Source organism: Pithys albifrons, chromosome 6 (genome assembly GCF_047495875.1).
Source record: "Pithys albifrons albifrons isolate INPA30051 chromosome 6, PitAlb_v1, whole genome shotgun sequence".
Lineage (NCBI taxonomy): Eukaryota > Metazoa > Chordata > Aves > Passeriformes > Thamnophilidae > Pithys > Pithys albifrons.
The window spans coordinates 27,920,182-27,945,934 of NC_092463.1; the positions used below are offsets into that span (position 1 = coordinate 27,920,182).

A 25,753-nucleotide genomic window follows, 5' to 3' on the forward strand; every position below is an offset into this window, starting at 1 on the left:
ACCTTGATCAAACTGTTTTTGAATGTTGTCTTGATCTGTTTTATTCCCACTAACACGGTACAGGCCTTCAGTACACAATCCTTAGAAGAGGAGGAAAAATAAATATTAAAAAGCAAGTTTATATACTATAGAGCAAAACAACCAGTTATAACTTCCAAGTCAGAAACCAAAAGTAGGAATACAAATCTAAAGTGCCTAAAAAGCAAACACATTCACCATTATAGTGATATAGGACTACCAAAATACCAGCTGTCTGTTGAGTCCACTATTCCATTTATTATGAATCGGAGGAAAGACACTGTAGGATAACAAGACTGACTGCAAATATTTGCGGAATAATTTACCCCAAATTATTCTCTTACTGATGTCCATTAGACTGTTGTTATTTGAAGGGGGGTTTAATAATCAAAACCCTAAATACTGTGGTATCCACAACATTTAGGTTTTTAAAAACTGTCTTAAGTTTGGGCTTAAAAACTTTCTATGGTGAGCAATAACACACTAAAAATACTCTGCAGAAAACAAAATATTTGTAACTGATTTTTGATCTTTTATGATGTAACATACTCCTGTATAGGACATGAACTTAATCTTTCAACATGCTTACCCTTATATCATTTATATTTTATAAACTTTGAATTTATTTTTCCTCAGTTCATATCTAAAATAAATTATCACATCATTTACAAGTCTTTCCTTAAGGGGTGGGGGAAGAGGAGAAAAGGAGAAGGGTGTTAGGGAGCAGGGATTCTCTAAGCTTCTCATTATTACTTTGTTTTACTATGCATTACTGAGTTGTCCTAATTTCAGCAGCTGTTGAAGGTAAACATTGAACAGTACACCTTTATGATGAGCACGCACACACACACTTGCTCACTCCACTCCAGTGGTTATGCTTCCTAACACACTGCTATCTTTTCTGCCCACAGCTACTCCCTGAATGTAAGTGTCCATCCTGATAATTACAACATTAAGGAATATAAGCATTTTGTAGTTCCATAATTCTCCAAGTTTATGGGTGTAAAACTATCTACATGCTAGATCTCTGTAACAGCACATGGTCTTATAAAAAAATTCACATGTTTCAGAGCTTTTTGAAATCTCTTGGCTTCTTACCATCACAGGCCAATAACTGCATGTGTGTCAGATTATCAGATCAAAACCCAACTCCTCTGTCACACCACAGTCCACCGAGTGTGCCTTTTAAGTTACCAAGAAACATGAAGAAGCCTCTTACAACGTTCAAAGTACAGAAAGCACAGAACTGCTTCATACAGCTGGGAAATTTATAATAATTTCATACCAATTCCTTCTACTCATGTTTTCCTTCCTAATGCCTCGACAATTCACATGTCTCTTTACTGGCTGCATCAAGGCTCTTTTAGTAAGCGTTTCTTCAACAAACTTTTATGTCTATCATTTAGCTTTCCAAATGCAAAACGTCTTGTAAATATACACTTAAACAGTCCTTTCAAAAAACCTGAGCCTTGTTCCCTGATATCCTCAAAAAGCACCAGAATGTGTAATGTCCACTTTCTTAGTTACACTTGGTTACTGAGGAAGCCATGGATCAAACCCATCACATTTGACAACAAGTGGTTTCAAGGATTGAACAGTTTACTCATCTGAAAGGGGTTTCAAAAACCCATCTTCAAAAAATGCCCCGTATGTGCTATGTGTGATCACAGACAGAAATACTTTGCACTCCTCTTTTAGAAGCTATAAATAAGCTGGTACTACACTGGTAACAAGAACAATCTAGGATCAAGATTCTCTTTGCTTAGTATGGAAAAATTCTCAGTTGAAGACCCCACAGTCCCAGGGTATTCTGTTTTATCCCATTCAGTTTCTTTCTGCACAAAAGGAATTGAATGTGCTGCATTAGCAGCTTCTGAGAAGTCTGACACAGTCACTGTTTAGTCAGTGTATAAACCTCCAATACTTGAACTGGGCTGTTCTGGAGACAGATGCTCTAGTGCAGTATCTGGGCTGCAGCTCTGAGAAACAAAGAAAGACAACTTACAATATTTCAGAAAATTTTCAGGTTAAACAAGGAGATGCCTACTTAATTTAGACCTTTTCCAAAACAGCAAAGTCCTTCAATTCTGGACTAAGCTAACTAAATTTGTCTTTCAAATTCCTCAAGCAAAAATGTTTCTTGCTTGTGTATATTCTAGAAAGTAACACTTCATGAAACAGTTGGTCAATTGTCACTGCACTAAGGCACTACAGCAGACAAGTTTAATCTGTTTGTGTGCATACACTGAAGTCTGAAAGTATTACTTATTAAGTAATGCTTCAATTCCTTGTTGCTTTCTATTATCCAACCAGGTCTCGGTAATGCTTGTTACATCAAGATCTTCACCATGTATCAGATGTTCCAATTCACAAGTTTTAGCTTTTAAACTTCTTGCTTATGTATATATTGTATACCTATACAGAGAGTAGACAACATTTCTTTTTTCTGACAGTTTTTTTAAAATTTGGTTCCTTCATCTGCAAGCCCATTGATTTTTCAGAATTCTTACCTATGTTCTCATCCTGCTTCTGTTCTGGTCCAGCTGTCATTGCCAACAAATCCTCACCAGACACAATGGCTGCTGTAATATTATACACCAGAATCATCTGACTTACTTGCTTTTCTGTCCTGTTAGCTTTACACCACCTCTGATTTAAATAATTAGCTCCTCCTTACTTCACAATAACCTACATTTACTTCCAGACAGAGTACATCTTTGCCTAGACCATTCTTTTGCTAAAGTACTTCCTAAGTGCCAAATAAATTCTCTTCCTGCACCTTCTTTGTGCTGCCAGTTGTGATCAGGGTTCCATTCCATCTAACTGGAATTTCACCACATGGGGTTCAAAGCATTTCAAAGAAAATCTGCACGGTGGATCTGCACCTCTATGTATAATTGTTTGTAGGACACTTCCATTCTTAGGCACCAACATATTTTCACAACCCTTGGTTCCTACACAGAACCTTGGTGCCTTCAGCACAAGAGCAGACCAAAGTCTACCTGGTACAATATCTGCTTCCCATACCAATACCACACTAAGTATTATATGCTTGTGGAGAGATGTAGGAAGGGCAGGAGAGAACAAACAAACCCCACCAGTAATCTTTTTGTGGTATGTACTCCCAGCTTGCTGGAGATGGTGGCTTACATAGGCTTTTGCATAAAGTGTTTAAATAGCCACTAGGGCATTTATCCTTCATTAATTCCTCCAAACTCCTTTAAGTCATCTAACTTGTGGTCTTTACATCACAGTAAAAGCAACTTTGTAAGTCAGGAACGTACATCATGAAAGCATACTGAGTTCATGCTCACTACCTGAAATCTTCATAAAAATCTTTTTCTCTTGAAAAGAAGTAGTAACATCTCTACACTTTCCCAGTTTTTTAAATTTATATAATTTCTTCAGAGATGTTCTAATCATTTCACTTCCTTTTTATCAAATAGTTATTACAATTGCCACACGCAGTAATTTTTCCAATTCCTTTCTACTCTGAGACTGAACTGAATTGCAACCAGTATTCAAACTGTGTGTACAGAATGGAATTAGGTAATAGCATGGGGGGGTGGGATTTTTCCCCTCATAACACTCAGGTTCAACTTTTTTCTTTTTTGCTTGCTTGATAACAAGCACAGAGAAATTAAGTTTTCAGAGAGCTGTCTATGATGAGCTTTTCCCAAGTGACAACAGGTATATTAACATTTAGACTGATGAAAAGTCATACAGTGTCTGCTACAACATGCACAGTTGGGTTCTGCTATCACGTTCTGTCTATTTTCTGAATATATATCACGTAATCACAGCAGATCTGTCTCTCCCCAGTTCAACTCCCCCTGCAGTGGCCAATGGAACATTCCAGGAGTCATTCTCCACTACAATGGCTGAGATGATTATTCCCACACTTACCTTTGTAAATTCTGTGTTCTAAATAATTCTCTGATTTCATCCCACGGATTGACCTGGTGTATCTCTTTTCAACCCCTATACTATGACTCAAGACTAAAGGAACCACCCCCTCACTGATTCAAACCAGTAATTTCTATGTACACCAAGAATGTACAGAGTAAGAGAGTGAAGAATTCAGACTCTTTAAGTAAGAATCTAGCACTAACTTTACTTACATAAAATACATTCAAAATTCTACATATTCTTATCCACGCATATCAACACTGACATTTAAAGACCCATGACATTTAATTCACACACTGAAAACCAGAACCAAAAATAAGTGTCTTACTGCTTCTTGAAATAAAATAATTTATACCATATTCAAATTTTTAATAAACCATAAGCAGTGTAAAAACTAGGCAGTGTAAAGTTTTGGAAAGACATTATAAACAGGAAGCCCTCCAAAGATGAATTAACATTTCTATAATTTACACTAGCAAATTATTAAACAAGGTCTCAATCATTTTATGAAGTGCCAGTCAACCACCTATTTCATGGCCTGTTCATTTCAAAAACAGAATAAAAGACTTCATTTAATATGACATTACAAAAAGCCTAGGAAAAGGCAGGTGCATTCTTTGCTTCATTAAAAATGGATGACATCTGAAGATACTCTAATCTCCCAGACATGTATTTGTTTGGTCACTTTGGGCCTTGAGAAAGCCAGGAGAAAAGTGAAGCAGGTAAGTAAGTACCATACATACCCTGTAAGAGATACTGACATCTTGGTGCTATCTGCATTGTTTAGGAATTCTTTATATAATTCTCATGATGTTTCCTTTGAAGAGATACCTTACTTAGCAACACAGCTCAAGTGCAAATGTGTTTATGAGTATTTCAAAACATATTTGTTTACAGTTTTCAGTGATTCTCTCACACTACTAAATTAATGCATGTGCTCCTCCTCCATCCATCTGTAGTTAGTCTTCTGTTAGGAGAAACAACTGATGCCAGTTTTATGTAACCTCCTCTCAAGTTTGTACAAGGTTTCCTCTCTGTTGATGAATTCCCAAGTTGCAAACACAAACTGGAGTAATCTCCTAACTACTGAAACTTATCTATACCAATTTTGAAGTGATCACAGAAGGCATTCCCAGGAGATCATCTAGTGCAACCTCCTGCTCAAACAAGGGTCAACCCGAATTCAGATTTGGTTGCTTATCCAAACTTACTTTGAGGATCTCTAAGATTTCCCACAATCTCTTTGGGTAACCTGAACCAATAATTATCTTCCAAGCAAAAATTTTCTCTCTTCTAATCAGAGCATCATATTTTATGACATTCCTCCAGCTTGTTGACCTGCCTCGGAGTAAAAGCCCTGGCCTTACACACATTAACCACACTCCCCATGCCAGGATCACTCACCAACATGATGAGGGTACAAAATGCATTATAGAGCTATTTAAATCTATTGTTACTGTACCTATCCAGCATCAAGAGTAGCAGAATCATGGCCTATGAGGGTTTTTTTTCCTAAACGCTCAGCTTCATAGCAGTTGAGTCAACTTAACTGATCACTGTGACTGAAAAAGATGGTCTAACTCTGCCTCATCAATCACTGTTTCTGTCCTTTCCTTGCTCCTGCTCCCTGCCTTGCACTTATTTGGGCAAGTGTTTGACCCTTAACTTACCAGCTGCAATACTACATAGCAGGACCTTGACCATTTTTGCTGCTATAGCTTCCCAAGACACTGATCTCCACTGATTAGAGATGTCTGACAAGTGCCAAAACAAAGTGGCAGAAGCACATACAGCAGCAAAGGATCTTTCTACTTACTACACCATTTTTTATGAAACGACCCTCAGAAAGCCAGTTGTCTTATACAAAGTTGAGGGAGGTGGCCACTCCTGTCCTGTTCTGCAACAGAAAAAGCTCCTAAAAGCCTCCAGCTCTCCCAAGCTCCTTAAATAAAAGGAGAGATAATCAATCTTGATTTTTTTTTTATTTTTCAGCCACTAGGAATATTCTTCAATGGTTTATCAGTTTTTATACGTCAACAGGCACTGCTGACTCGTTTTCTTTGCCTACTTCTACTCAGTTCTCATTCTCTGGAGACAAACTGCCTTATCTATACTTCCAATGTAAAAAGTCTGGCCTCACAGCAGATTCAGCATAGAAGACCTGGGTATAACTGAGGTGCAAGGGAAATTCAAAGGCAGCAACACTCTTTTACTTGAATGACCTCCAGAATTGTAAATTTAGCAGCATTACAAAAAGGTATTAATATCAAAAGCAGTAATTATTGTACATATACAAATATGCAATTTCTAATTTTACCTATAGCTGCTGCATAGGGACCATGTGAGACACTAAATGAGATGTGGTTCTGTCAAATTCATTCTTCCTTTTTATTCCACTCCTTTTCTCACACAAATTGAGTAACTACATTATTAAAATACAAATTATTCTAATAAACTTATCTTCCCTCAATTGTTTCACGCACAATTAACACTGTATTAATGTTATCAGTTTTGTATGAAGTACAGAATCTAAAATTTATAATCTGGTCAATGAAGCACAAGGATATCAATATTCTATTAAACTATTTAGAAAACTCAGAGAAAAAATATTAAAATACTGCTGCTGTTACTAAAATTTGATTATCATCAGGGGCTAAATTTACTAAATGGCAAAACTGTTCTAGTGTTCATAATACTAATCTGATGTCTCCTTCCTCAGTAAACAGAATGAAATGTAATTTATAGAAAACTTTCACCAATGAATAACATTGAATACAAAAGTAAATCCAAAACACAAAAAAACACTGAAATATTAAAAAAACCCTCATATGCTAATAGTATTGGCTAGCATGAGCCATTTTGTCTGAATTATTCTATGTTTGGGAAGGTTAAAGATAATCAACAACAAGAGGTGTTGAATAGTACACAAACTGTATTTGGAATGGCTGACCACTAAACTGGTGGCAGATTCAAACCATATTAACATTTTGAAGTTAGACATTAAATTAACATTAAATTCAGAAATCTGTGTTTCTCTTTCTCAAACAAAATTACCAGAGTATTAGAAAACCCCTCTTATTCTCTAAGTAGTAATTCTTACAAAAACACAGAATTCATGTCATTAATACAGTTGAACAGTTTAGCTTCTAAAGTTACCACATTTCTTCTGCCTAAATTTAGAAAAAATGAGTTGTACTGAGTTACACTGGATAGTATTTTTTTAAAAAGTAACAGGGTTTTGTCTATCATGTCTTACCATAGCAGTATCACTTCTATACACAAAGTCACTACAATTTTCTTAAAAATCAAAACTAGTTTCCTTGCTAAATACATTTCCATAAAACTGGTTTACAGAAAACCAATACACTTTAAAAGTTCATTTCAAGTAATCAAACAAAATTCATTTCTCATTTGCCCTCAGGAGAGGGCAAAAACCACACCAGAATAAGTGTATCATCAAAATATTCTTTTGGAAGACCATAACTGAAAACAGCTACCAACGTCAAAGAGTCAAGTTATGCAGCTGCCCTCATCAGCAAAAGTTACAAACTGACTTGCAAGGAATGTGACAGAGGTAAAAGAACACAAACAATAATACACACATCACACATGTCACTAGTGATAGAAGAGTGTTCAAATGGTCTGTAAAAGGTTACCATAAGTTACCATCTTTACCATAAGTTTTCCTCAAAACATCAAGATACTTAGTGGAAAACTTGGTAATTCACCATTATCAAGACAACTTACCCAAAAGAAAAAAATTATTTTGATCACCTTGTTCAATGAACCAGTAAGAAAGAGCTCTGACAATCAACCAAAAGATTATAGTCATCCTGCTATAATTACAATGAATTAAAAAATTAAAGGCTTGGATAGAAGAGAGGCCTTCTTATAAACATGGACAATGTGGAAACACAGAAGTGACATTTGTTTACAGTATTTAGCAAAACTTTCCTCATTTCTTATCCAGAAGTGACCATGTAATAACATTAAGATAATCTTACACAGCATTATGCAATTTTTTTTAATCAATATGGTCCAACAAGACCCAGCACTGTGTGCTATTGCCATTTCATACTATCAGTATCAGTGACAGCACCCACTGCTCTGAAATGCAGGTGCTGACACAGTTACAGCTTTAGGTTTGGCTCTACTCAGGTATTGGTAACCTCTTCACTCCCTCAGTTTCTACTTTCAATACTATCAAAAAGATTACAAAGGGATTCAAGATCTAAATTGTATTTCAAAACCAAATTGGTTGGTTCCATAAAATTAAATTAATTCAGAACAAAGTTTCTTGTTGGAAAATACCAAAGCATATGGCAAAACACAGACAATAACCTACACCTGCAGGCCCCAACTTAGGATCCCTTATCTTTACTTAAATTTTTCCAAATTGTCCCTCTTCTTCTGATACATACTTTTTTTTTGAGGATATTTTATGGTAAAATAAAAATCTGATGGTATTTTTTGCATGTGCCCAATTCTTTAATGTTTATGGTGGAGCAAGAATCTTCAAAGCCACTATATGATACTATCTCCTCATCTAAGCATCTGAAACAGAGAAAACTGTTTTTCACACTGTACACTTTCTAGTTTCAGTCACAATTTAGATAAGTGCGTACAAAGCAATGTCTTGCATAATTTCATGAGGCAGAAATAAGGAACATTGAAAATTAACATTAGCCCTTCAAGTTGAGATTAATCACATCTCCACAAATTCAGCCACAATCCAAATGACGTGATAATACAAAGGGAGGGAGCTGAACATCATGAAAGTACCTTAAAAGGAAAAGCTAAACAATTATGTCCTCTGTAAGATATATATACAGATAAGCTGAGTTGGAAAAGACTGCAATTCTTGGTTAAAAAGACAATGATAATAAAAATGATAATTCAGTGCAGTTAGTAGTGCCAGTAGGCTGACTTGGTAAAGACAGCTGAGTACTGGATGACTGCCCAGGGCCAAGCAGTTTTCTCAAACAGAAATGGGACCATTCTGGACTCCAGCCTGGAGCCAACAGACCCTGACTTGCTTTCCGCAGACTGATAATCTCCAAATCTGTATTTGTGAAATTTTCTCAGTCCCAAAATCAGTGATGTGAGTCTATCTCAATACAGGACTTGAAGGTAATGCAAGTGAACATCCTCCTCTTTCAAAGGCAACACTGCTTGAAACTCAAATACCTACAGCATATTAATCCAATATGAAAATAATACATACCAAAAATAAAACTCCCACAGCTGAGTATGGAGGTTGGAAAGAACACAAAAGCTACTTATACAGAATCCATAATAGGAAAAAGAAAATTGTAATACAGATCAAACTGGAGGTTTTGTTCTAAGTGCTTAACAACACTAGCAGGACAACTACTGTCTTCACAGCCACAAGCAAACATATGCAGATGGCACAATGTTTGTCCAGCTTAATTACACGGCTAGAATTAAAATTCTCCAGCTGCACAGCAGCATTCCAGGATAAAGTAACATATACTCAACCAGCTAAAGGAGAAACCAGTGCCTTCTGAGTCATCACTATTGAGAAGACCCTACATTTTGAACAAACAGCAGCTTAACTAAACATCTTCCAAAGACAGGTCATGAGAGGAGAGTAGAAGTGCTAAATCTTTCAGGTGCTTGTATGATTTCATGACTATGGGGGGGGGGAGGAGACAACAAATAATGTTCCCACACTATTACAGTTCTCTCTGTCAACCCCACAAGGTGGTGAAAATTCTTTGGGAAAAACAGACTTTTTTGGAAGTTTACCACAAAATTAACAGATATCAGACAACACCACTTTAAAGCAAATAAAGTATTCTTACAAAGTTCAACATGCTCAAATTACTCTATTGCTAAATTTTATAAACTCTCCAGAGTCATCTGGTCTTCAGTTATAGTGAATGTCTGTTTTATGTAGCTATACATAGGAGCTGTATGTAACCACTTTTAAAGAGAGTCGCCCCTTAAATTACATTAGTTTGTTTTGGGGTATTTTTGCAAGATAAAAGACCAAACAATATATATATTAAACTGCCTATGCCACTCTTACTCCTTGCCCTTCTTCCTCCTTCCCCATTTTTAATTGGGTGAAGTGGAAAAAGCAAAAGCAAGAGGGAAGAAAATATAGCTCTTACCTTTAATCAAGGAATCCATAGAAGGTAAAGATTAAAGACAAATTTATGCTAATATGTCTGACTCCAAAAAGATCAGTGCCTGAGGGTCCACCTAATTTTTTCATTGCAATAATGCAGTATATAAGCCTTCAAAAACAGCTATTAGGCTCACCACCTGCAGTAATCCTTCTGGAAACGCTACTCTTACATATGGCAGCAAAACTGAGTTTTGCTATAAGAAAACCCTTCAGTTTTACTCTTGCTAAAACTGCTACTTTCATCTCACAGCCAAAATCATATTACAGAACTAAGCAAATGCTGAAAAAAGATGCTGTTTTACTTTACGCTAAACAACAGGGAATTGCAGACACATCATAAGACGGCCCTATGCATGTTTAAGCTCAGTCACACTGTCATTTACTCCAAATGCAGCAATATGGCATTTATGAAACTTCAGAGCAAGCAGGATCTGCACACTAACTGAAAACTGGTGCTCACAATCTTTAAAAACAAACAAAGAAACCCCAAAAACTAAACAAACCCCAACCACAGGTCACTCCCAAACCTCAAACAAATCCCCACTCTAACTGTACTCTTCTGTTGGACCAGCAAAATCATCCTACTTGCCTCATGGTCACACAGTAAATAGGTTGAAAGCGTGGACAAACACACAACCAGCAAGCCAGGGAGAAAGGAAAGAGAGAAAACCAAAAAGTCATTTGGCATTAGAAAAATATGTAAGTTTTTAAATTACAGGAAACACGTTAAACTCCAACCATTTTTCAAAAAGTAATTAAGTATTTGTATAAATAAAGTCACAAGACATGTTAAGCATACAACTTAGAAAGCACATTCTACTATTCAATGTGCCTGGCCCACAGTTATTTCTAGGGCAAAATTCTAGAAGTACTTTAAAACAGAAAATTAGAGGCTTTACTCATCCAAGTGGGAAAGTCTTTCCTCCAACAGCACTCCTATCTTACCTGTATCTTCAATGAATTGCACACATTTTTCAACAAACAGAGGTATCGGTTTCTCGGGTGTAACCAAATCCTGTAGGGGCATCCCAAAGTAATTACTGTCCCAGTTTCTACGGATTGGAGGATTGAATGTCTTAGTTTTCTTTTTCGGCTACAACAAAACAGAGTTATTTAAGTAATATTCAAGTAACATTTTTACTAACTCATATTGCATTCATTCAGTAAACACAAACAGATCACACACTTATCAGACATTAAAATTCCCCCACAGCAAACCAAACTAATAAAAATTGAATGCACTTCTAAAATAGCAAACACTAGATAAAAAGCACTCAACTTCTAAAAGGTCTGGCCCTTTTAGTATCACGTTAGGAACAGGATGACCCAATGTATCAGTAACTGAAATAACAGAGGAACAGAAATAAAGATGCCTACCTGTGTATGGAGCTAAGGACAAGTCTTTACGTACCAACTTTCAGCAATGCTTATACAGAAAACAACATTAATGACCTCTGATTCATGACCTCTATAGAAATTGTTAGGATAAGATCCTGAAGTGTCATTTCATCAAAAAAGTTCTGCATATATTGAAAGATACAAAATAATCTTTACACTGCAACTACACAAGAAACATGATGATGCAGAATGTGTAACAATCCATCTCGCAGTTTAAGCTGCAGGCACTCCTATTAAGCACGATTGCTTTGTTACAAGCACAGGACTTCACCCAAAAGGTTTGCACACAATCAAACCTAAGAAGATGGTAAGTTTCATATGGAGTTTTCTGGCTTGCTTCTAATTTTTTTCCCTGAAAAAGACTTTTATCAGTGTAACTAATAAATCACCTTTGGATGATTACAAGAATCACATGGTATCAGGTACCATGTTTCAGCTCCGAAGGTTGAAGAAAATATAAATTATACCATCAAAAATATTATTTAGGCAGAATCCAGTTCAGGTGAGCAACAGCTGAAAGGGCCAAGCTGAAGTTAAGCAATGTATGAAACTCAGTGAAAGCATCTTTGTCAAATGTTGAATGAAAGATCATTTTAGAGACACGTCCTTTGAAGGCAGCAAAGAAAGGAAAAACAATTTGGTTTTGTCCAAAGTGTCTCTTGCACATTCGCCACCATCCCAGAATAAATAAAGCAACACTCAGGTCTGTGTGTTTTTAGATCAAGAAGACGGAAAAAGTCTCTGTGTGTCTCTTGGAAAGCAATCTGGGTAATGGAATAATAAACTAGGATTCAACAGAAGTTTTATGAAATTTCTACATGTTATCTATGTAGAATACCTGGATAAAATATGAAATAGTAAATATATCTGCAAAACTGGAGTAAAGAATGCTTTTTTCCTAATAATTGTGCTGTGTTTAGAAGAATGGTTGCAAAGGACTGAGATAGCAAGGATGACATTATACACTCAGCAAAGCAGAAAGGTTTCTTAGATCAATTATTTACCTGAAATCAGTTTAATCTACAATTTGGAAAGTGAGAATTTGTCTAAAGAATTTAAAGAACCACAAGGAACAAAAGAATAAAAAGAAAAGAAACAACCCCAAAGTCCTCTGCAAACTTGTCTGAAAGTAGAGTAGGAGAAGGGATAGTAATTTCAAGACAATTCTATAAACATGAAATTATTATTTCACTAGGTAGAGTTCCAACAATAAGTTTATCAGCTATTTCCCATTATGTATCATTAGATACTTTGCCTCCCTCCTGTCCAATATTTACTAAAATATCCCTCTCATCATTTCTCTTTTTTTTCAGGTATGTGAGTGAAAAAACTCTCCAGTTGCACTGTGAATCAATTTTTCCTACAAAAAACTATCTATACATAATCTTCACAAAAAATACTTCAGCAAATTACAAACAAAACTTTAAAACACCCATGCTATTTCCTGATTTGAGATTCCCATACTTTAAGTTGTGGGTCCAGATTTCTTAAGTGGAGAACTTGTTCTGAACAAAAAGGCATTACTACTGTGCAGAAGACCTGAACTTTGCCAAAAAGTAAGTGGCTTCAGGAAAAAAACATGGGTCTTATTTCTAACAAAAGTAAGTTCTAGTGAAAGCTTTTTTTTTAAACCCTCTTCCCCATTCTGAGAAAAGAGCAATTTTTCTGATCTATCAGACATAGAAGGGAACTTGTATTAAATTTGTTGTCAAGATAATGACTATTGTAAAATTTTCTGTTATATTAATTTTTAAAATGTCTCTAATGAAACAAGGAACAAAAACAGTTAAACATTAAACTATTTCATTAGTTAAGGAGCACCTGGAAAAAGGGAACAACTTTAAAATTCCTAGATTTTGGAAGAGAGATTATGACATTACCCCAGGTGGTTTTTGTTCAATAGTTCTGACCAATACTGCCCACAATACAGCAGTCACCTACGACTGCATGCAACAAGTACTAACGTAGGCAAAGTTAAAACCAACCTTGTATGCTACTCCTGCATCTTAATTACAAAAGAACAGGCACCAAGTTGAAGAAGACAAGGACCAGCACAAAAGTTTTGTTACTTAATCCTAGCAAAAGGATTTTTTCATATACCACTGTTTTCCTGTTAGTAATTAAAACACAACGCCCAACACCATAAAGTTGAAATCCTCACTTTTTACATAAATCTGTGGGGGGCTTTATAATGGACTGCTGCACCTCTGTCGAGCTTTCAGCACAGGCTTCACCACTTGCTTCTTGCCAAGTTCAGCTTCTCTTCATACCCTAACAGAGGTTAATGCCAAACCTCCGACTGATCCTTATGTACTTCAGCAGGAAAGCATTTTAACTCTGAGAATCCCAAACTTGCCTTGCGATGCTGATACCAAAATCATTTACTGGCAATATTTCTTTAACTGCAGTAGTTTAAGCCCCAAACATGTTGCAAAAGATTAGCTGAAGTCCTCTTAATGTGAGAACAAAGTAAACATGAAAACATGCATTCGAGCATGGAATGGTATCCAATTCTTGACTTCAAAACCAGAAATATTACAAAGAGTGTAAAACTATAAAAAACCCCCATAGATGTAAAGAATATTCAAGCTTAACCCACTTGACCATAGGCATGAGGGAACCAGATAAGCAGTAGTCATCATCTAGGAAGAAACTAAGCTGAGTCTTGGGAGTACAACACACTTAAATACAACCTTCTAAAATTAACTTAGAAAACTAAAAACTGCCCAAACCCATCTATCAAACCCCATCATGGATGGTGGCCTACTCTTGCAAGCCCTCTCTGTTCAGGATGGACTCCTTTTTTCCCCTCTCACATCCATCCCACCAGAACTACCATTAATAATTTATTTATGAAAGGGGAAATTCAGCCACTTCTCTACTTCCCACAAATTTCACTACTGCTTTTGATACAAAGGGAAGTTTCTGCCTGCTTCATTTGCGGTCAGCCTTAGGGTCATAAAGGGCAAAGTCAGTATTTTCAGAACTAGTAAAATACTTCATAAAACCACGCACCATGAATAGCATTCATTTCATAAGCTTAACAAAATATTGCTACTCCCTAATTTACAGACAGCTCTTCAGAAGCTGTATGACATGAATAAAGCAATGACAGACTCTGACATGCTTTCTTCCCTTCATGCAATCGCCAGTTTTAGAATTCCTGCTTGTTACACTAAGTTTTAAACTACTGAGGCTCAGGAAGGTATATGGCTCTAAACATGCACATTATGAGTGTTAACTTTGAACAGATGAAACCTGGAAGTACAGATTCTGATATTTCCTGTACTCCTCAGGAGAAAAAAGAATTTCACTGTACATACTGTCTGAAGTGGACAGTACTTTACTAAATGAACCACTGAAATTACACAAGAACAGCTGAATAAAAATGAAAGTGGATCTCCCACTGCTCCCGTGTTTACCATAGTCTTATTAAAACTGAGAGCAACACACAGGGGCTCTTCAGTTCCTGACACTATTTCAGGAATAGTTTCAACATAAAATTTCATATACTTTTGAAATTATAATGGCAGCAAACAAGTTTAAGCTTAGAAGAATAGACAGAAAGCATACTACTTGTATCATATTCTAAAACAAGGCAGAGTAAAATACATGACAATTCATCTAGACACTAGTGGATTTTTCTGCCTGAAATACTGAGAGAAGCTTTCAGACTCATTTAAAGTAAAAAGCATCTTACAATCATCGTGGTGTAAAGGAAAATGGAAAGAATGCAATTCAAAATCTTCTTTGGGAGCAAAAAACTGTTTTTGCAAACCAGGTTACAAGGCAGATTTTTTTTAATTTCATTTAGCAACCCAGACAGAAATTTCATTCACAAAAAAAAAACCCAAACAAAAACCCCAACAAACAGACCCTGAATAATCAAACTATTGACCATTGGTCAAAGACCAAAGATAGTGATATTTTTTCAGAATTATCACTAATCAGCTAATTCACTATATTGTTTACAAGACCTCTCTAGATAGGATTAATTTTCAGAAGTATTTAAAAAAATTCAACATAAGGCTCTGCTTTTCCTTTTGCAGAAATTTATTCCAGGTATTTTCTCTTCTTATGTTGTGGAGGATAAAAACTTCAACAACTATATTCCATAAGAAGAGGAAAAAAAATACAGCCTAAATTAGACACCTAACAAATCTCAAAGTGTTCACAAAGGCAAGAGCTCTAAATTAGGTGGGCAAATTTTTAATACTCATTAATTCCATTGTAAAGACAAATAATAAGGTAATTAATTGTAACTATATGGAACAGCTGCAGGTTTCCAGACCAGGCAGGCTTCCTGCTGTACAAAGAGTTTCTAAATTAGGACAAGGGTCAAAAATAACTTGCTATTATTTCATGTAGTAATAGATAAATCAATAATAATTGACAAATATTTTTTAAATATTTATATGGAGCTCATTTACACATAAGAACACAATGAGAACAGTGAAAAGCCAAGAAGTATTGTGGTTTGAGCCTTATAGTAACTCAAACTGCATTACAGCTGCAGCTTGAAGGATATTGCACACACATGAAGAGGTTCCTTCTCTCTGAGATATTAGAAGGTTTCCTCTAGGAACATTCATGCCCTTTAATGGCCTGAAATTTTCTGCAATTTCTGTTGCTCTGTATCTTCAAACTCATCAAGTTAAACTGAAAAGAAGAATAATTTATAATAGAGCTTGCAAGGGTGCTCATTTTCATGTGTACCAACACCAATAATGTTTATACGAGACTTTAGGATTACAGTGTTAAGGATTGTAATTCAGATAAGAACCTACTTGTAGTTCACACTTGCCATTTTTCAAAAAGACCTAGAGATGAATGAGCACATATCTCAGCTGGAAAGGTCTAACTTGGCAAAGAACAGCTGGAGCAAAGCTGCACATGAACATTGTGCTTAGTTCCTCCAAGCTTGTGAAGACTGCTAAGGAACTAAATAATCGAACATAGAAAGCATGCAGGGGCGAATTCACTCTGGACAACGCATTAAATCTGAGGGCTATTTTGTTTAATAACAGCAAAATCAACAAGGTGCTTTTTTTGTATGGGAACCTTTACAGAAAAAGTTCTGAGGGGAAGAAAAAAGACCATCATAGCTTAATAAATATTAGCACACAAACTGCACTTGAGAGCTTTCAAACTCAGTGTGCACACAAAATGCCACATGAACTTGGCTAAAAAGCCCTGTGACTGAAGCCAGTCTGCTTGCTTTTTTCTCCTTCTCTCCACTTCTCCTCAAATACATCCCTATCAGAAAGAGTTCAACAGTCCACTTGTTAATAGCACATGCAAGGCCACACAGTGACTTTTCCTTGTAATAAGGATAAAGGTGGGTGTATCACAAGTCAGACCATACTGGACTGATTAACCTCATCCACTGAAAATATGTAGTTTTCTAGAGGCAAAGACAGGACAACCATCAGTTGGTTTTACAAACTGGACTCCAGTAACGCACTGGGTGATGGCAAACAGAAAACTACTGTGACAACTGGAGTAGCTGAAGAAAGATGATATTCAACAACAGAAAGGACAAAGTCACAGACTAAAGGAAAATCATGTGCCTGAATGCCCGAGTAACAAAAGCGACACGCACTAAGGTGAGTGGAGCACGTACTACAATGCACAGGTACTGTGTGTACGTACTATAAAACACCTGCACTACATGGCCGGAAGTCTTCAACTGGAAATTATCAAGCACAACATGTCAAAGGTTCCTGAAGTCACAGTAACTGCAGCTAAGAAAAGTTTGGGTGCAATCACAGTATTGTGTCTGGTGGTAGTTTCTAGTAGATATCAAAACCACTAAGACTATATGATGCGCTGCTATGACACTCTTTGCAATACGATACACAGTTTCAGTTATCCTCATTCAAAAACCTAAGTTCAGAGGAAAACTTCAATTTTCAATCTTCTAAAACTCAGATCAAGAAGTAGCCATTGTCCCTTCATCTGTTTCAAGGTGACAGATCACAAACACTTCTGGAGAAAGATTACCCCAAAGAAAAATGAAAACTAGGAATTGCAAGAAGATTTCTCACCAATACAAAGGAAACAGAAGCTCTGGATGAGTTTTATAGAGCAGTGAGAATGAAGGGATTATTTCTGACAGTTGAAAACAGCTCATGGGCAGTTCTCTTCCACTTCTGATCAGCAGTATACCAAAACAAAACCTAAGAACACTGGCACACCATTATGCACAAAAAGAATGGGCAAATCATTCAGATCACAGTACACTTATTTAACTGGTCTCAATTTTAAATTGTTTCATTTCCTTTGGTAACAAGAATTATCAGATGACCTTGAAAGTAAAGTTACCTGCTCACCACAGATTTGTCACTGCTGTACTTTCCACAGTAAAACATTTTAATTTATGCTGATTAATTACTCCTGCCTTTAAAATAATATGTGTTCACAGTAGATTTTTAAATTTGGTACATGTGTTCGCCAAACTACAGCTGTCCTTTTTCCTATTCACTGTTACTCAAATCTTGCTTCCTCCTTCTTACTCACCCATATCTTGTGTTCTTCCCTTCAATTTTTTCCCCTGACCCCTGCAATGACTCCATCCCTCCCCTGCCACCCCACATGTCTCAGTGCCCACTGTGAGCTGGGAGACTGAGGCCTGAAAGCATCAGGACAGAACATGCACCCTTCAGCAGGGCCATGTCCTTCCTGCAGTACCTGACAAGAAACTCACACAGAAACACCACATCTCAAACCAACAAAGATGCAAGGAGCATCAAGTATGTTACATCCTACTTGGGCTTGAAAAGGCAGCAGCATACTACAAAGCCAATTTTAAAAAAAAATCTTTGAAAAAGACAATTAGTACCTCAGGCTTCAAAGTTCAAGCTTTTCCAAACAAATCCATTGTATTTATAAGATTTTTCTATTTCAGAATCACTATAATTATAGTAAGAATGTATCACATGTATCTTATGTTCCCTTTACACAGAGCTGAACAATTCAGAAAAAGAATCAGTAAGTGCTTTAAGAAATATTCAGAAAGAAGTACACAAGGTCTGTTTATCTCTCAGTTGAAATTCTCAATAAAACCCAGCAAGTAATCTGCCAACAGTGGTGCACTAACATCCCTCACATGCAGCAAACAAGACTCAACCAGGAAAATATAATTTGAGTAATTTTGAGTTTTTGTAACAAAAGACTGCTGGTTGCTCTTCTAGAACAACCCAGGAAAACAGTGATTAAGTTCCACAATTAATAAAACTGCATCTCTTCTGAAGAAAAATTAACAGTTAGAAAAGCCAAAGGGGTATGTTACAAACTAGAATGACTCATCACTTGAACTGTAACTACTCTCTCTTCAACTTAATGCCAGTCAACACACACAGAAGTCACTATCAAAAGCACTGACTATTCAACATTCTTAGACATTTTGAAAGTTTGCAAACATTTTGGCTTTCAAGTTAAATTTGTTTTCTCAATCATTACAATAATTTCTACTACTATTAAAATTTTTCTGTGACTAATTTAAGAGTAGCAGCCCTGCTAAAAAAACACCACCACCAAACCACAAACAAAAGCAAAATCAACCAACCAAAACAACCAAGAGGTACATTAAAAAAAACTTAATTCTACTCTTCAAGAGTTTTAACCACTACAAAATTTTAGAGCAGCCTGAAACTCAATTCAGGCTTCCTCTCAACAGGCCAAAGCCAAAAGCAAAGGCTTTGGGTAAAGATCCCAGGGGGTTTCCTGACACAGTATCAGGAAGAGAAGACCCCACTATACTAGGTCTACTTGGCTTAAAACATAAATACACAACCCAGAGGAACTTTCTGTCAACTCAACAAAGCTGGGGCAGTAAGAGGATTATGAAATTGTATTTCAATTTCTATGTACCAAGATTATTTCAATCAAAAGGAGTACAGAGTTGGACTCAATCCTTGTGGGTCCCTTCCAACTCAGGATGCTCAATGATTCTAGGAAAAGTATACAAAATACTGTTTTTAAAAACATCTAAGTTTCCCCACAAGAATAACTTCAAAGTATTTTTAACCACATAATTTTATACCCACAAGACATCATTATCCATGCTTATGAGTAAGCCTTAAGAAAATTTAGTGCCCTTTAAATCAGTCAGGTGTAATTCAAATCACAGTTGCATACCAGGAAGTGCAATACAGAATTTAATCTATTAGTAAAATTTAACTATGCTCTACTTTAACCTAAAACTTGTTTCTAACTGCTATTCATGTACTGTCACAGATGTAAGTTAAAAAAAAATTAAATGTTACAAAAGATAATATTAAAAAGGTCAGCTTATTTTCAGACAAGAAAAAAGTATCTAACTGATCAGGAACACCACTGATTTCACGTCAAACAAAAACTATACCCAACACAATGGCTGATGGCCTAAGATTAAAATCTAAACCGTAAAGAGTGTCCATCTAGAACTTACACCACAACACTACCTTGATACAATAACTTTTAAGATAGTAAGTCAAAAAGTAACTATCAGCAAAAAGACTGAAACTAAACATTTTTCAATTAGAATGAAATATTATCATTTTCCCTTTATTTCCCTATTTCGTTCCCTTTATTTTGCTTGAATAGAGAATCCTACAGGTAATACTACTTTTAACATGATTACCAGTTTGCCCACACTAGGAAAATGCAGCAGTCAGTAAAACCACTATTCATTTCCTTTTCATGAATTTGCTTTAGAGTTCCAGGTAGACAACTGAGAATCAAAAAGAAACCACTCCTTTTATTCACCAGCCCCAAAACTCATTCCAACAGCAAGAACTGCAAGAACCAGTTCTACTCAAAAACTCATAAAGCAGCTTTTTTTAAAAAAAAAGAAACAGTAACAACCTTACTCACATGCAAGGAAGCTGGCACATGTTCATACAGAGGCAAAAATAAGTGAAACTTCTGAACACCTGATTAGGTAGACAAACCATCTCATTCCTTAAGGTTTGCTAGTTCTGAGCAACTTAATAGAAACTTGATCCAAAAATAAAAAAATATTACATGAAAATTTTAGAGCACCTGTTTCAAAATAGGGTGCAACTCTTGCATATTTTCACCCTCCCCTTTTTACAATACACCAGAAGTTATAAATAGAATTTAAATCAATTGACTTACCTTCTTATCTTCTTTTACTTTGTGGGGTTTCTTTTTCATTTTTTTATCATCCAATTCTTGATCTGATGTAATAGCAGGGTTATCTATGCCACCTTTCCATGTTTCAACAGGTGAAAGAAGTGGGTCTTCCTCGCTTCCACGATGTCTTCCTTTTCTTTTAGTTTTAGAGGTGGTAAAAGCCTCATCATCACTTGCATCTGAATGAGTTCTTCTATAGTAAGACTTTGCTTTGCTGAACAGAGTCTTAGACTTGTATTTGTATTTTGAAGGCCTTCTTTCCCCATGACCTTTGGCTACTCTATCAGAAAACCCATTTTCTTCCTCCCCTTGGGTATTTATAACAATTGAGTTTCGAACTTTGATAGGACGATTCTGACTGTCATCTGGAACCGCATAGATGTCATCTGCAAAGCCTTTATGTTTGTAGATAGTGTCAATCGGTTCAGCATAGTTGTCAGATTGGTCTGTATCTTCTGCAGGTGCTGCAGGCAGTCGACAGGGTTGTTTCCTGGGGTTTTTGCCAATACCTGCCTCAATTGTTTTCAGGAGGTTAGGATCCAGTTTTTTCACATTTGTTCTTGGAACAAGCGGTTTCGGTTTTATAGGAGGAGGCACTTTATGGTTACGTTCATGGTCATGACAATTGACTGGTGTGCTGTGAATAGGATATTCATTTCCTTCCAAATCCAGTCGGTACTTTGAACGATCACTGGGTGCTGGGAGCAACCTTACATCATCACCAATTGGACTGTAAGGTGGTGGCCCTTCAGCATCATCCTCTGAATCTGGGTAATTATAGTCAAGGGAACCTCCTCTCGGAGATCTTGGAAAAACATCTTCACTTGTATGTGTTGATTCCCTTGTGCTGTCTGACATGTAAGAACTTTCAATCATATTTTTCTTCTCTAATACATCACTGAAGAACAATGTGAAAACCTCAGTTTGACGATGATACTGAGATAATGAATATAAAGCTGTAAATTTAGCAGTAATTTCTGTTGCTATGTGTTCTCCTTCAGTCATGAGTTCCTTGATTGCTACATTCTCAAAGAAGTCTGCCTGGCTATCAGTAACAGCCACCAACTGGACAGGAATCGTATCCTGAACTTCAGACAGAAATGCCCGGAGCATTCCCATGGATGCCTTCCGCTTCGCAGAATAGACCAGTATATATCCATGAACAAGTTCATCTTTTCTTACACCAATTGAAGAATGATATGATAATATAGTTATCTGTATTCGACGTCTCTTTTCACCTATTATTTTATCAAGCATCAAAGAATTATTCTGGCCAGCCTGTGCAGCACTACAGGAGTGAGAGTCCAGGAAAGGTGAAAGAATAAGATCCACACTGAACGGATCACCACACATGGCACACATGACAATCCTTAAGTCAGCTTCTGACAGATCTTTAATGGTGGGAACTGGACTTACAACATCAAAATTGTGTTTAACTGCTTCCAGTACTCCTCTCAGAGCTTGTTTTATTTGGGTCTCATTAAATTTGCGTGGATATGTCCCAGCAGGCACATCTACAAAAGGACACTGTAACTTGTTGGCCAATTGCTGTCCCTGATGCCTCAGAATAGGCAGATTCTTGCTAACACTGTCCCTCTGGTTGGCCAATATCAATGTAAATGAAAGACTGGCCATATACTTGTCTCTCCTTATCTGAGATGCTTCAGCCCTTATTTTTGCAATGCACTCCCCAATAAAATTCAGTGATTCAATGGAGTTAAACACACAGAAGCAACCATGTGGTTTGAAGGCTGAAGTCCACAACTGAGTTAGCAGGTATGGGGATTTAGCATCAACTGGCCTAAGATCTAGTTCATATATTTTTCCATCTAATGCATATTCATCATCAGTGGATTGTGTTCGAATTTCATTTGCCAATTCTTGTGCAAGGCCATCTTTGCCCAAAATGAAAAGATTGATTTTATCAATGTTGGCACTATCATGGTATAAATTTGAGCGGCCATGGTCTAGTTGCAGAAGACTGTTGGCAAGTAACTCCTCTACTTTTATGTCCATGCAATTTTGGCCACTGAGACAAGTTTCTTTAGTAGGGTGATAAACAAATCCTATGTGTTTGAGTAGAAGAGATTCTCTATCGGGTGCAAGTTTCTGTAAAGCTTTGTATCTAGGTTCTTCACTCAGAACTGCATGAATTTCACTCATTTTATCTGTACTTGGTGTTGCATTAAGATCCAGGTCATAAAACAGCTCTGAATGTTCAAAAAGCATTTCCTGAAACTCCTCTTTGGCTTTTTCAACAATCTCTCTCTGATGCCTACCATACACTTCCTTACTATCTGCATCAGTGATGTATTTGAATGCTTCATCCTCCATCACAAAACACAGAACTTCTTCCCATGGCTGTCCGGGTGAAATGAACTGGATTTTCTCAAGAGTTTTTTTGAATCTCTCCTTCATTTCAACCCTCCTTTTTTCTGATATAAGATGCTGCACATGGTTTTGATAAACTTTTTCTGCCTCTAGGGTAGTGAGAAGGTCAAATGGAATCCTTCTGTCATTCACTTTATCTATGTGGTCAGTTTCATCCCAGGGCGTTTTTTCAAGCACTACAAAACAGGACTGGAAATCAGGCCTTTTCTCCATTACCTTCAAGGCTTCTGACCAACTCAAGGGTTCAATCTCATCAAGATTTGATAGAAGAGTATTGAGAGCTCTTGGCAATGCATTAATGTATTCCTCTTTTCTCTTTCTAATATGTTCCTGTTTAAGCTGCTCTATGTGTTTTGAAAATGTATTTTTGGCCTTTTTTGTTCCTTCCAAATTTATGTACTCTTCATAATCAGGATGGTTTTTCAGTTTGTTACTAACAGTTTTCCAAGTTGCATGATAGTCTCTCACAGTTTGGACAAGTTTTTCAAACTTATCTGTTGCTGTAACAACCAGCTGTCTTTGAGTTTTATAGGCATCCAGATACGGGATTATTTTAGGCTTACCACGAGTTTTATCCATCATTTGTACCAGTGCAGTAAAACATGTTTCAACATTGACATTAAATCTTGCTGATGTTTCCACTACTACAAGGTTCTTCTTATTTGAAGCAAAGGCTTGAACCTCTCGCAGATAATGATCCACACACTCATCACATTTCGTTGCTGCTATTATTATGGGTTTTTTAGATTTTGAGAGCTGGACATAGAGATTATTCACAAATTTAAGTTGATCATCAAACTTCCTATTGCATCCTTGGCTTACGTCAATGCACAATAAAAACCCATCTATGCTTAATTTCCCTTCAGGCATTTGTTTCTGCTCGAAGTCTTGCTCCAAGCCCAGCTGATCTGTGCAAATGTACATTAGTTTTTCTGCGGACTGCAGTTTGGAGGCAGCTGCACGTTTTATGTACGGTTGTAAATTTGTACTCCGATGTGGCAGGAAAGTCTGATCATCAATGAACTCAGTCTGTTCAATTACATGAATTCTGCACTCAATTCCATCCTCACCATTTTGTGTTATGTCACCCCAGTACAAAAAGTGATCATTGTTAACAACTCTTCCCCCAAAGTCAATTGTGCTAAGCACAGAGGTATGCTCAGGATAATATTCATCTGCTTTTGAACGAACGAATCTATTGCACAAACATGACTTTCCAACTCCACAATTACCTTTATCCTTTTCAGTTCCAGACAGTCCCACAACACTAACAGCATAAGATGGGGGGCGTGGCTCTTTGTTTTTTGCCATCATAACTTTCCTCTCATCCTTTTGCAATTATCAAGGTAACTGTATGTGGTTTTCATTCTGGAAAGTTTCCTACAAATTTAAATTGTATATCCAGGGTTCCAGAAATAGCTGTCAGTCATTCCTGCTTCAGCTTGTCATCGAGAGAACCTAGACAGCCAGGATGAGGATGATCATCTTCCTAAAAATGCAAAAAGAAAAAAAAAACTTCAAGATTGCAGCTTTTTCTTTGTTATATTCATGACAGAAAAGAGACTTGAAGACACACTTTTGCTCGCTCACCGTGATTTTCGTTGTCGATGAAAACTCTACAACTACTTTAAATGAGATCTTAAATTTGCAATTCATTCATGTTAATGCTGTTTATACTACAAATTTAAAAATAAGTAAGTTTTAGGCACAGTTTAAGAAGAGCTCATCACCTATTTTGACAGGTGATCAGCACATTCTAAAAAAAGAAAACCCACACCCCAACCCCCAAATTACTGTTTTCCTTCCTACCTTATGAATACCAGGAACTAAAAAGCATTTTCAACTATAATAAATATAACAAAAATTCTAAACTCAATCCAATATACTTCTATTCACACTTGTGTTTTCACACTAGATGTCATCCTCATTTGCATGAATAACAATACTTTTATGTGCATTTGTAGACTTGAGCTTAAATTGCAGTAAAGGAAAAAACAGACACAGACTAAAATACAGGGGGTGCTGTATGAACATCAGGAAGCACTTCCTGTATTGTGAGGGTGACTGAGCACTGGTCTGGGTAACCCAGAAAGGGCAAAGGCTCCTGCATTAGACAACCTGCCCTGGGTGACCCTGTTTAAGCAAGGAGACTGGACAAGATGACATCCAGAGGTGTCTTTCAACACACACTGTTCTATATTCAGAAAAAATAGTTTGATAAAAATATTTTTCTGATTTTCTTGGTAAAAAGACAGCTCTCACACAGCACTACAATTGAAAGGTACAAACTACTATACTTAACATACCTGCTTTTACATTTGTAGAGTACTAAGTAACCACAAATATATGTAAACAAAACCTTTACACAGCCCTTACAAGAAAAGTACAACAAGCATCAATACTGAAATTTTAGACTCAATATCTCAGCTTTATTTGTAATATACATTGTCATTCTTAACAACAATCTGTTAAGAAGGGTGTTGTACCTTCCTTTAACTTAAAATATGTGTTGAATCAGTCACCCAAAGACCTCTCAAAATCTGCTTTAATACCTGTAAAACTAATTCACAACTGCTAAAACATATCTGAGTTTGAAGACAAGCAGCAGCAGAAGTATTTGCTACACTAAAAAGTGTTAACAGAAGATAAAAATACTGAAACCTTCAGTATCTTTTGTGGAAACAACTCCTGCCCAACAGAGCTTCCCAACTTACTAACACCTACAAACAGAAAACCAATGTTCTG

General features: G+C 36.5%; 1 protein-coding gene across 1 annotated transcript in view; it reads right to left on the bottom strand.

Moving 5' to 3' along the window:
* ARHGAP5 (Rho GTPase activating protein 5) overlaps positions 1–25,753 on the bottom strand; it is a 45,857-nt gene that overhangs the window by 11,097 nt on the left and 9,007 nt on the right. The window contains exons 3-5 of the mRNA XM_071557961.1: positions 20,600–24,497; positions 11,027–11,174; positions 3–80 (exon numbers count right to left, since the gene is read on the bottom strand). Of these exons, the coding sequence (XP_071414062.1) occupies positions 3–80; positions 11,027–11,174; positions 20,600–24,322 (3,949 nt within the window). The 5' untranslated portion in view covers positions 24,323–24,497. The remainder of the gene's footprint in view (positions 1–2; positions 81–11,026; positions 11,175–20,599; positions 24,498–25,753) is intronic.